At 34.4% G+C, this 14,232-nt stretch overlaps 1 protein-coding gene across 2 annotated transcripts; it reads right to left on the bottom strand.

Moving 5' to 3' along the window:
• Positions 1-4,031: 4,031 nt before the first annotated feature.
• On the bottom strand, positions 4,032-9,415 carry GTF2H2 (general transcription factor II H2). 2 transcript variants are annotated; one of them, XR_016426669.1, is made up of 5 exons: positions 9,134-9,415; positions 7,198-7,659; positions 6,746-7,121; positions 5,017-5,193; positions 4,032-4,371 (listed from the first exon to the last, which is right to left on the bottom strand). XR_016426669.1 is itself a non-coding variant. In XM_089983281.1 (4 exons), exons 1-4 carry the CDS (start codon positions 9,407-9,409, stop codon positions 5,069-5,071), a joined length of 1,239 nt encoding a protein of 412 aa, XP_089839407.1. In that variant the 5' UTR covers positions 9,410-9,415; the 3' UTR covers positions 4,837-5,068. The 2 variants fall into 2 exon arrangements, 1 of the variants encoding a protein (XP_089839407.1); XM_089983281.1 differs by lacking the exon at positions 4,032-4,371 and having other exon boundaries at positions 4,837-5,193.
• Between the last annotated feature and the right edge of the window lie 4,817 nt (positions 9,416-14,232).

The raw sequence follows: 14,232 nt of genomic DNA, 5'->3' as shown, positions 1-14,232 counted from the left end.
TACGGCTTCGTTGTCGTAACAGAATGTACAAAAAAAAATAAGCAATTTTTAAGCACAATCTTGTTTTTCATCCTAGAAGCATCTAAGGAGGGGAAGGGTGACCTATTGGTTGGCTATGAGGTTGTTGCTAACCTCAATGCCTAGATAAATGAAGTTAAAGATACGGTCAACAGTAGTGGTAGTGGTGATAAGTTGGAAGAAATAGCTAACCAAAGGGTTGAGGTTAACGTGGATCATCCTCAAGAAGTAGATATAAGTGAGGGTCACGTTGTTGGGTCGGGTGCGAACAAGGCTCAGGAGTATGATGTTGCTCTATATGCGCATGATAAAGTGCATGCTCTGATGACAAGGTCGCAATAAGAAAAAAGGTCTGGTGCTAGTAGACAGGTAAAAATTTATTGCAATTGATTGATTTTATTGATTATATATATATATATGAATGCAATTGATTAGTTTATCATATATATGTGAAAAGTATAGAAATTTATTATAATTGACTTATTTCATTGATTAAATTGAGATATATATTCCTACTATACATAAATGCAATTGATTAGTTTGTCATTTATGTATGCAAAATGTAAAAATTCATTGTAATTGATTGATTTCATTGATTAAATTGATATATATATATATTAATATTTTATATTAATATACTTAATTAGTTTGTCATATATATGTGTAAAATGTAGAAATTCATTACAATTGATTGATTTCAATGAATAGATTAAGATATATATTGCTATTATACATTAATGCAATTGATTGGTTTGTTATGTATGTGTGCAAAATGTAAAAATTTATTGTAATTAATTGATTTTATTAATTAAATTAATATATATATATATATATACTATACATGAATGCAATTGATTAGTTTGTCATATATGTGTGCAAAATATAAAAATTTATTATAATTTACTTATTTTATTAATTAAATTGATATATATATATTGATACTATACATGAATGCAATTGATTAGTTTATCATGTATGTGTGTAAAATATAGAAATTCATTATAATTGACTGATTTCATTGATTATATATATATATATATATATATATATATATATATATATATATATATATATATATATATATATATATATATATATATTACTACAATACATGAATGCAATTAATTAGTTTGTCATGTATGTGTGCAAAATGTAGAAATTTATTGTAATTGATTGATTTTATTGATTAAATTTATATATATATATATTGTTACTATACATGAAAGCAATTAATTAGTTTATCATGTATATATATAAAATATAGAAATTCATTATAATTGACTTATTTCATTGATTAAATTGAGATATATATTGCTACTATATGTTAATTCAATTGATTAGTTTGTCATGTATGTGTGCAAAAAAATATAAAAATTCATTACAATTGATAGATTTCATTGATTATATATATATATGCAATTATTAGTTTGTCATGTATGTATGCAGAATATAGAAATTCATTGCAATTGACTTATTTTATTGTTTAAATTGATATATATATATATATATATATATATATATATATGCTATTATACATGAATGCAATTGATTAGCTTGTCATGTATGTATGGAAAATTTAGAAACTTATTGCAATTGATAGATTTCATTGATTAAATTGTGAGATATATATTGCTACTATACATGAATTTATTGAAATTAACTGATTTGAGTAAAATTAATTTGAATTGCACGATTCTCAGTGAGTTGATTCAAAAGAACCAACATCTTGCATGCACTGGTTCTACTGGAACCAAACACACCAATGTTTTTAATACTAACAGAGAAAGTGTAGTTATTGGATCAAATGCATTTTTTAAAGTTCTTGGAGATCATACCATGAAACATCAGTCACCCCCCTCTTATAGTTTATTGTGCAGATTTGGAACCTGGCAACCAACAGGTTCATGATAAAAAATCTTGATATGACCATAACGTAGGAGGACATGGCACGAATAACCGAACTTAAGTGCTATGGGGAGTCAATTAGTGGATAGCGATGGAGAAATTTCAAGCAGATGCGTGATATTTATTTACAAGCAGATAATGATGCATTTGAAGCCGATAAGATCAGTTTTCATAGCTTAGGAGCAATTATGACCCCAGTAAAGTGAAGAGGATCAAGGCAAAACTACCATGTATAGGAGGGAAGGGCGATAGTAGGGTGAACAAGACGATGAGAGCATTCTTGCTATACTTCTTTGGTTCATGCTTATTCATTGACACTGGTGGAAAGTCAGTCCATGCATCGTACATCGAACTGTTGAAAGACTTACATCCCGTCGATCAATATGCATGAAGAGCAGTTGCACTTGCATGCATGTATGCAAGTTTGAGTAGCATGACGAGCCAAAGAAAAAAACCTTGTCAGGATATTGGTATTGTTGGAGGTATTTATTCTTTTATTGTACTTAAACTTTTGATTTATATTTATTCATATACTTATATATTGTGTTTTGATACATATTATATATAAATCATTGTTAATCATTGTTACGTAGGTTTGGATATGGGAGCTCATATCCATTGAAAGGCCCCAAACGTATGACATTGTCCATGAATTTTCATGTGCCATAATATGGAGTCGGCCATGCAACAAAGAGGGTCATGATCGAAGATTGGTGGGTTCTCGCATGCCACATATTGATTGTGTTGCATCGCTTCGCAGGCTAACTAGGGTAAACGTAAGTATTGTTGTTAATATTTTGTATATTTTTTTAATAAATGCATATTTGTAGGCTTAACCATAAAGAAAATGTAGGTAAACTAATACTCCTGTTAAGGCATGTTGAAGGAGGAGGAGAATGTCAATGTGGTTGTAGGGCGAAGGACATTGCCAGAAAGGAGATATAGATGCACAACCTGAATGAAGTTGAAAGCCAAATGGCCAGTCAAGTCATTTGACAGATTGAGTTTGTTCAACAACCAACCAGTCACCCTCGTGCAATTAGCAAATTTCTATTGCATGTCATGAAGGATCGGACAAAGGATTACCCCCACAGTATTCCTCTCCGAACTTAAGAATAGCACAAGGGTTGAGAAAACATCGACTTGTCGTCTATAGAACCTACCACCAATGATGATTTTGTAGTCGTCCAGCAGGTTGCATGATCTTCAACGGCAAAGAGGGTCTTTCAAGGATAGAAGAAAGTTGAAGAGAAACACAAAAAGACTCTAAGTGGATCAGAGCCAGTTGACTCTTGCATTTGAAGAAATTTGCATGCCAAAGAATATGGTATGTACTAAAGAGAATATGATATGTATTCAAGCTAGCTTTTTGGAGAGCGTAAATAAGGTCATCAAGGAGCTATGATCGCGACAATCACAACATTCTCAACCATAAAAATTAATTTGATTTTTTTGTTTCTTATATATATATTTGAAGATCGACATTATAACTCATTGATTTGTATATAATATCAGTTGAATGTTTCTATAAATGAATTTTATAGTCATTTATTTCTCATTCATTTGTATATAATGTCATTGATTGAATATTTAAATGATTTGAATATAAAACTGAAACCATTGTTGAATTTTTAAACTAAAATCATTGCCCTTGCACTTTAATTATTTGAATGTTCAAACTGAAAGCACCGTTCAATGATTTCATATAACGTCATTGTTTATATGTTTTGAAATCATTTGAATGTTTAAATGATTTCAATGTTATGGGTTTATATATGATTCAAAAAATTCATAAAAAATAATTTTTTTGCATATTTATCATAATTTTATAAATATTTAAATATGATATTTGCGATATCTGAAGATTCACAAACAACTTCATGTGAGCACATCCAATATATGCAAAAAAGTAAGATATTTGCAAAATTAGTGGCAAGTGTTTTGCAAATATATTTATGTGAAATATTAACATATATACGAAAGAATATGATATTTGCAATTTTAATGATTTCAATTTTATCGAGATCTCGCAAATAAATTTATGCAAGTTCATAAGGTCTAAATTCACATAAAAAAACATGTGATTCTAGATTTAAGTAGGTATTGAACATATTCGACAAGCAGTACAATTTTGTTACAAAAATACCTAAATTCAGAGTTGTAAAGGGTAAAAGTGTCCTAATGATGTTGAATATTTACGATTTTGGACATCAAGATAATATCGAAAATTGTAAGATTTTTATGAAATCACGTCAAATTACCCACACAGTACTGTCATTTTCCAAAAAAAAGAAACTCCCTTTCACTTGTTCCATAGGCACTCCTTGAGTTATCGATAGCGAAGTAGTACGGTGAGGTTGGAGAAGAGCAATTCTTTGGTTCCAGTTATGAGAGTCCATCTGGTCTAAGTAAACCACCCAATAGCCATTGGCACTTGTTTCTGTTTGTCTGCAGAGGGAGAGAAAAAGAAACAAATATTGAAAAATGAGAAAATACAAGCAAGTTCTGGTGACAAAATGACACCCGATCACAATAAGACAATGGCAAGATTTCTTTTTCTTGTGTGTGTGTGTGTGTGTGTGTGTGTGTGGGGGGGGGGGGGGGGGGGGGGGGGGGGGGGATGAGCAACTCCATGGGATTGGAACCCAATGATGATGATGATGATTTTGATGTTAATTAAGATGATCCTGGTAGTGGTGGCAGTGGTGGGGATGGGAGATAATGAGTATAATGAGTGGATTGGTACATTATAATGATGATGGTTTATTGTGGAAGATCTCCTTTGCTGCTGCTGCTGACAAAGATAGTGATCATGATGTAATAAAAATAGTGATGGTTCTGAGAGATGATGATGGTGGTGGTGGTAATCGAATACATGCATTGCAATGGTCTCCAAGAGCAATGACCTGCACAAACATAGTTCCATTGAAGGCACAAAAGAACATTTAATCTCAACCCAATGCCACAAACCTTTCACTATCCACCGCATCTTGGAATATATAACTTACAAATTAATCCTCATACATACTATAAATGAATCACATTGTTACCCGATAAAGCAAGTGTGGAACAAAAAGAAAAAAAAAGGCAGACCTAACGCGCCAACATGGCAAGCTTCATTTTAAAAACTTTAGGCTACAGCTGCTCAGAAATCCCGCCGGCTCTCACATCCAGGACAATTGTGCAAGCTCTCATGGATATAGATGTCACAGTCGAAGCAAAAGTGTCGCTCACACTTCGGGCAAGCAACACGGTCACTGGATTTGCTTCCTGCATGTCAACCAACATAAATCAATTCAATGGAATTGTGGATGCAAAGCAACAAATTAATGCCATTATTTGCTGCTCGTCCTCCTGCTTCAAAATACAGTGGAAATCGAGGACCATTTCGGATAAAGAAAGCTATATAACTTCGATGTTCAAATACTAGAAAAGCATTAAGGTGTTAAACAGGCACTGCCTATGCACGATCATAAGTTACCAAAATCAAGATGAACAGGCTACAAGCTCTTAGAATCAAAGTGAAGAGGATTTAAAGTCCAATAGACAAGACTTCTTCAAGCTAACCGCCAGCTATGTTCACCCATCACTACCTAAGACAATCTGTCAAAGTACACGGGGGTCTACTTCATTATAGTAAAACATATCTGTCCACAACTTCAAGATTCTCAATGATTTAGTGGACAATTATCTACAAATATTTGTTCTTTACCAAATTTATAGAAAGGCAAAGATAAGACATGCGTATATAAGCAAAACACAGAATAATGGATAAGTGAAAATGATGCCTCAAGATGGATAAGTAAAGGAATAGAAACTAAGCTCAAAAGTAAATCTTCTAAAGCCCAAGATAAGAAAGTAAATCATGTGCAGGAATATGAGCTTATGTAGGGCTGTATTTTGATTTAGAGAATGGGATAATCACCTACGAGTGTATATGCAAGAACATGCCTGTGCTATATACATGGTAAAGTTCATGCTTCGGCCAATGGACGAGTAAAGGTGAATCTACTTTCAAAATAGAGGTTCAACATGCACCGAAATCATGTTATACACTGACATCAACTAGAAGGTCCCCTTATCACCTGGACATATACAGAATATTCAAAATTTCATCTGACTGAGGGTGACTACTAGCCTTAGGTCACTCAAATCATGCAAAAAATATCAGATCACTGGCTCATTGGTGCCAAACTCGGAGATTCATCCTAGCAAAGAATGAGTGTTGTGCCACTAAAGAACATAACACTCTCATGCTAGGAACACTCAAATTGATAGACTGACAAACAGTTTGTAACTTAAGATTAAAAACATGACAAGATTGATGGTGAATATCTGTTGAAAAAGTCATACAAAAAATCTGCCCTCCAAGACACATACAGAACAGTTTGTGAGATCAGGACACAATGCCCTCAATATGTACAATGCAGGAAAAAGAATTCTCAATATATTGAGCCACTGCAATATTCGAAGGGAATACAGAATTTTCAGCATTTATTGACTCCATTTAAATTCATGATGAACCTACCATCAGGAACCAGTTTGATACGGTGTTGCATCTAATTACTACTAAAGGAGCCTTCACAAGATATGCACCACAATGCCAGAAGAAAAGCCAAGCAAGATTAGCATGACCTCAGGCATCTAGCATGTTCATTACTTTCCAAGTCAGTTATTTAAATGCTATATAGTTGAGAAATTTACAGTAGTATAAGAGAGATACACTAATGTAACATTCTAAAGGAAACATTTGATAGCATTCAACTCTACTGGAAGCATAACATTCAAATCTAGAAAGATGAGGCATGTAATGGCGAAGTACCTGGACCTGGAAAACGCTGCTGACAACTAAAACACTTTCTTGGTAGCTTCTGAGATAAGTTGTTTGAAAGTGCTGAGGGCACTTCTTCAAAGGGTGCAATTGGAAATAGATGGTGATAGGATCTTGCCAAATGAGGAGAAGAAACAAGTGTGAGGCCACAAATTTGGCATTCAATGGGAAGATCACAAACCCGAGCTTTGCATCTTGGACAGGTGTAACCCCCACCAATCTTAGCTTCCTTGTGGCAAGCACATATGGCAATAACACCCTCTGCCCCCCTCTGAGGAAATCCCATCTTGATCAGGTTAGCAACTGCAAATTCTGCTAGAGCTGGTGGCGGAGGTGCATGCTCAAGCAACAATTCCTTGAAGTGAGACTGCCAAACAATTGAAAGGTTTATTCAGACCTTCAATGATTTATGTGAAATAATACATAGTTTCAATCCTAAGTACCTCATCCAATGCCACAGTATATGATCCACCAGTCTCTTCACAAAGATGTTTACAAACATAAATTTCTGCAGAGAGCCCAACAACTGAACACCTTATTTTGGCTTTCTTGCAATTCTGAATGGTCTCCATTATATCTCCTGGATCGCATGTACTGAGAGCAGAATATAAGATTAAAACTTCCCGGTGGCCATATGGTGGAATTTGGCTCAGATAGCCATGAACAAGATCCAGGGCATTTTGTAGAGAGGATTCACCTGAGCATCCCAGTTTACCATGCAAAGCCTTTATGTGTGAATCTGGACTGCTGCCTAGGTCTGATAAACAATGAGCAATCCCATCCTTTATAGTCACCACAGCAACATGACTAAGGGGGTTTTGATCAAAAAACTCTCTAATGAAAGCCTCAGCACCATTTGCGACAACTGCCATTCGATTTGGCCAAAAATCCGTCTCTGCAGCTGCCTGCAACACACAAACCCAGTGTGCATCAATAACTCTATATTGCAGAAGGTTAACAACTAATGATAAACAAAACCATGTCTACAATTTTATGATGCTACTAAAAAAAATAAATAAATGATCCTCGTTATTTACATCAGTAAAAACAAGTCTTCATTCTATTGCATGGATAGATAGACTAATCAACAACAATGTGATTTGTTGTCCAAAGAAGCTTCTAAAACAAAGCCATCCATAAGGCACATATTTTGCAAATGGAAGGAAGAATACTAAAAAGTATAATTTGAATTTTACAGACACTTATTTTCTTAAGAAATTTTATATTATCATATGACAAGATGAAAAGAAATCATGAAAGCTCATTGATTCGTGATGTACTCTGACCTCGAGCTGATGCAAGAATCATTCTCCAAAACAGAGAAGAAATGCTGCAAATATCTTATCATGTTGCATGATATCATATGGTGTATTACAGTATTGGGCCTCCAACTGACACAATACACAGTCCTGTATTGGAAAACGATGAGTATCAGGCTGTATCGGCTTGCACCACACAATACAAGGTTGTATCGTACTGTATTGCATGAGACATCCCATATCATATGAGTCCATGTTTGCTAAAAAATTAAGTTCCCAGTGACCAGAAAAATGGCATTCGACCATTTTTGGCCGGCTTTTTTAGGCTAAATAAGGTTAAAGAAGGTCATTTTGATTGGCCCCATTTTCACACCCAGATCTAAAAAAACATCTCTTTTCTACCAATTTTGCATCAAATCGCCATAAAAACCTGGGGATTTGCATAATTTCACCCAAAATCGACCTATAAGTTGGTTTTTTTTGTAAGATCTACCCTCATCTACCCCTAGAGAAGTACTTCGTTGCAAGATTAACCCTAAACGGACCATTGGGTGCCTCAACCTACCTAAGGAAGGTTATCCATGTGAAGAGACAAGATCTTCAGTTTCTAAGGTAAAGACGGTCTAGGAAGCAGAATAAAATATCCTCAGTTATCACGCTCTTATTAGAAAAGTAGGATAAGTTGGGAACGAGCGCAATTTCCCTAACTTATACCACTTTTATGAATAAGAAGGTGTACCCAAACACCACCTATGTGGATTTCTCACACACCCGCTTATCTAGAAACTGAGATAGGAAGTTGGGGCATTGCGTTACACAGCAGAACAAAATATCCAGACTTATCCCATTCTCGTCAGAAAAGCAGGATAAGTTGGGAGACTTAACGGTGCAAATTTCCCAACTTATCATACTTTTCTGAATAAGCAAGTGCATCCCAAGACCACCTAAGTGGGTTCTCCAGAAGCACCCACTTATCCAGAAAAAAGAGATACCAAGTTGGGGGATTGCATTACGCAGCAGAACGAAATATCCCAACTTATCCCGTCTTTCTGCACAAGTGGGTACATCAAAATTCCAAGAAACGGCATCAATTTCTGACGTTGGTGGGATCGTTTCGTACCCGGGAGAGGTCGACGACGACGAAGAGGTACCGAATGAGCCCCCGCTGGATCCGAGACGAGGAGATGGATTGGAGGCGCCTCCTGTACTGTGTGTGCTGCTGCTTCTTGCTGTCGATGGCCTGCAACAACCCCGACTCGTCCTCTTGGAGAGACTCCCACGACCTCTCGTCGGCGTAGGACCTCTCCCACGCCTCTACTCTCCTCCCCCTCGGCCCTCCCTCCTCTTCATCTTCGTCGTCGTCTTCTCTCCTCGCCTCTTGCCTCCTCTCCCCCATCGTGGTAAAGGGAGGGCAGAGAAAGAAGCGAAAGGGGAAGAAGAGGGGTCGAGCGTTCGGTGGCCTCGTTGTTATTTCCCTCGGTTTATTGGTTTCAATGAAACGGCGTGTTTTGGCTTGGCGTTCCGCCTCTTTGGCTTTGGAATTCTAGTGTTTGTTTAAAAGAGATGGAATTCCCTTGCCAGAGAATGCCGTGGAATTGGATTGTTTAAAACCTATGGTTTGGATCTTCCGATATTCGGATCGGAATTGGGTAAGCATAATTATATGCATATCTGATTCAAAGTTCAAAAATAACCCGATTTGATGAGGGCATGGGTTATGTATAAAACTTTTTTATTTTTAGGGTAACCAAAATTCTAGACCTTGCAAAGCAAACGTTCGGATTTGATATCTAAATTCCTGAATACAATGGTTCATGAATAGCAGTTCCTAACGTTCATTGATGCCAAAGTAAAAAAAAAAAACTTTCCTTATCCAAGATCACAAAAATGAGAAATTTCCATTACTAAATTATAAAATATTTATTAGATTTTCTGGTTTCCTAATACAAAGGAAGTATAAATTTCATGTTTCAATGAAGCTATACGAAGCTTCTTTTTTATTTATATTTGGCTTCATTTTAGGCTTTTTCTTTAATGGGATAATCAGTTTATGTTTGCGTCGGCGGCTTCATATTCTTCTTTCGTGGGACATATCTGGACCATCTAGTTCGGATAAGAATCAAATGCTTCTCAAGCAGAGCACATGATGCAATTTTACTAATCATGTGGAGGTATCTAACCACCAATATTGACACATGATCATAGATGGGGTTATGGATACCCTTACTTTGATGTGTTCACTCTCTCCTTGGGCCTTAGCAAACATAGTTCTTTATTGATCTGGGTTAGCAATGTAGGCGTTCTTAAAAACCGAAATTGAGACATTAAAAGCAAGGACACGTACCTGTAGATACTATGGATGAAAGGAGCATGATGAGCTCAAGCCATCAAGTGAGCAGGTCCCTACACCCAAATGAGAGAAAAAAGACACATTGGTTGCACTCATCAAGTAACCATGTTTTTTTATATACTTCTAAGAAAAGCCTATAGTGGGAGGTTACCACTGGTTATCTTGCATGGCCGGTTGCAATAATTACTCTAACTGGATGAGTCATGCTATCTCATGATGTACTCATGTCAAATTGGATCATATTTGATCCATATTCCAGCATTCTTTCACTTGACCCGTTGACATAGAAAAGCACTTTATCAAGGTTTTGTTGTTATCTCAATTTCTATATGGGTTCACATGCTATTCAGTATCACAAAATAAACTATATGAGTCGTGTAGATGAACACCTCTTTATGAAATATTATATTTTCATACACTACTACTTTATCAAGATTTAGCATGTTAAGATTGTTTTTATGAATAGATCGGTCTCTAACGCATTCTTTTGGTCATTTAATATTGTTATTTTGTTAATCTCTCTACCAAAATGAGAGATTATTTATGTAAAATCAATAATACACAAAGTCATAGAGAATCAATTTAGTTTTACAAATGTGATCACATATAACCATAATGTATTTTCATACATCAAAAAGAATCAAACAGACTTATCATCTTTATATGTTGGGAATATAATCTCGGTGTTAGCCCTTTAGTAAGGAGGTTTACAGTCATTTTCTTCGTACAGATTATATCAATACACACTAGATGGTTCTCAGTCGTTTCTTTAACAATGAAGTATTTTAGCTCTATGTGTCAATACGAGGTTGAGATCTCGTTGTTATTGGAGAAAGACACGATAACTTCATTATCACAAAAGATCATTAGTAGTTTCTTAATAGAGTCCATAATCTCAAGACTCATAATGAAGTTTTTTATCCAAATGGCCTAAGATGAAGTCTCATATAGAGCAATGAATTTTGCCTTCATGTTATGAATGACAATTATAGAATCTTTTCTGTTTCTTCATAAGATGACACTACCTGCTAGTCGGAAGATGTATCCAGTAGTGGACTTTCTACTGTTGAGACATTCTCTCAAATCTGCATCAGAGTATCCAATAACCTCTAAGTAGTCAACCTTTTTGTAGGTCAACATATAATCCTTCATTCATTACAAATAGTGTATGACTTTCTTCACTGCCCTTCAGTGCATAATGTCTGGATTACATTGATATCTACCAAGCATTCTCACAGCAAATGTAATATCTTGTCGTGTACAGGTCTGCGCATACTACAAACTCACAACCGCTGATACATATGGGACAGTTGTCATCTAAGTCTTTTCATTATCATCCTGAGGATAGTCCTTTAAATTCAATTTATCTCTTTTTACTATGAGTGTCGATCCAAGAGAATAATTCTCTATCACATATCTTTTAAGAACCATAAAAATATAGGTTTTCTAAGAAGTCAAGGGCACCTTTAATTTTATTATGATGGATCTCAATTCCAAGGACATATATGGCTTCACCTATGTCCTTCATATCAAAATAAGAAGAAAAAAGGCTTTTGTCTCATGTAGTATGCTCAAATCATTAGTTACAAGAAGAATATCATCAACATATAAAACTAGAATTATGAACTTACTTCCACTAGCCTTAAGGTATACGTATTGATCAACATTGTTTTCAATTAATCCAAAGTTCAAAATTACCTAATTGAACTTTTTATACCACTGACAGGAGGCTTATTTAAGTCTATAAATTGATTTCTTCAATTTACAAACTAAATTATTCGAGTTATCTACACTAAAACCAAGAGGTTGTTGCATATATACCTGTTCTTTCAGATCCTCATTTAGAAAAAAGTTTTTACATCCATTTGATTTAGCTCTAAATCAAAATGAGTTATGAAGGTCATGATTATCATCAACGATTACTTAGTTGAGACAGAAGAAAAAAGCTCATTATAATCAATGCACTTGATATATGTGAAACTCTTTGCAATGAGACTAGTCTTGTACCTCTCTACTTGACCTTTGGAGTTTGTCTTAGTCTTAAAGACACACTTATAACTAGCAGGTCTTACTCCATTAGGTTGAGGTATAAGATCTCATACTTAGTTTTTTGTCATAGAGTCAATCTCTTCGTTCATGACATTGATCTAATGTATCGATCTTTCACTTACAATAGCTTCTGTAAAAGTGAAAAGAACATTATCAATGTCTATAAAATCATTGAGATCTTATAAATACATCACATAATTTGGATGAATAGCAGATTCCCTAGTCATCGTAAACCTTCATGCAGATGGTTCAAAATGAACCACTACATCTTGTTGTTGTTGTATATCTTTATCAATAAGAATTAATGTTCATTGACTCGATTTTTCTTAACATTATCTAAAGAAACAATGTTAGAAAAAAATTGGCTATTATCTTTCGCAGGTATGAAACCTGAATCTTGCATTTCCTCAAATTCAAAACCTTAAGATGCATCTATCTCAATAGAACTATTTTTCAGAAATCTTGCTTTATTTGTTTCTACTATCTGTAGTGTATGAGATGAACAATAAAACCTAAAGCCCTTTGATCTTTCTAGATAACCAATAAAAAATTAACTAGTTGTCTTAAGATCAAAGGCTTTTATATGTGCGTTATAAAATTTAGTTTTAGCTTAACATCCTCATATGTGTGTATATAACAAAAAAGGTTTTCTACCAGTCCGTAGATCATAAGGAGTCTTTTGAACAACCTTCATAAGAACCTTATTCAAAATATGCATTGTTATCCTGAGAGGTTTACCCCACAAGGCCAAGAGAATGTTTGAGTGATTCAAAAACGCTCGAATCATTTCTTTAAGCATACGGTTTTTCTTTCAGTTACACCATTCTGGTAAGCATTACCAGACATGGTATATTGAGGTATAATACATTTCTCTTTTAAAAACTACGCTAATGACCCTTCTTTTTGTCCCATCTCAGTGAAACGATCATAATATTCACCACCTCTATCAGACCTAACCACTTTAATAATTTTACCGATCTATTTCTCTATTTCGTTTTTGAAGTCCTTAAAAAGCAGAAAGACTTCAAATTTTTTAAATAATAAGTAGAGATACATATACCATGAGTAATCATATATAAATATGATAAAATATTTTTCACCCATATAACATGGGAAAAAGGCCCGCAAACATTCGTATGCATGATTTTTAAATTTTTATTGTTGTGTTTGACATCTTTCTTATATGTGTTAGACTGCTTAGCCTTTATGTAGTCAATACATAGTTTTGTATCTATGAAATCAAGCAATCCAAGAATTCCTTATTTTATAAGTCTTTGAACTCTCTCTTTCGAGATGTGTCATAACTTTCAATGCCAAAGAAAATATGATTGATTCTCCTTTAAGCCATGTTTATTGTCAATTATTATGTTCTTAACGAAGTGAGATTCTTATATTTGAAATTTGGTTTTTAAATGATACAATCCATTATACACATACGCAGAACCAATAAGAACAAAAAAATTAACAATAATAAGCTTTGAGTTTTCAAATTTAAAAACAAAACCAAACTTATCAAGTTTTAAAATTGAAATAAGGTTCCGACTATAGAATGAAACATAAAATGTATCAACCAAATAAAAAATAAATCCTAACTCCAACACAACTTTGTAGGTCTTAACATTATTGACATGCGAACACATTTTATTTTCTGAAAATATGCTTCTTTCATGCTTTGTTGGTTCTCTTTTATTTAGAAATGTCTGCAAAGAGTTGTCAATATGCACCATAACACCAGAATCAATCCGCCAACTATGCAATAGAACATGGATTAAATTGCACTCATGAGAAATAAACATTCTTATGTCCTTTTTTCTTGCAAA

The sequence above is a fragment of the Nuphar pumila genome, chromosome 12 (assembly GCF_984573655.1).
Source record: "Nuphar pumila chromosome 12, dmNupPumi1.hap1.1, whole genome shotgun sequence".
Taxonomy (NCBI): domain Eukaryota; kingdom Viridiplantae; phylum Streptophyta; class Magnoliopsida; order Nymphaeales; family Nymphaeaceae; genus Nuphar; species Nuphar pumila.
This window is presented reverse-complemented; position numbering and strand designations above follow the sequence as displayed.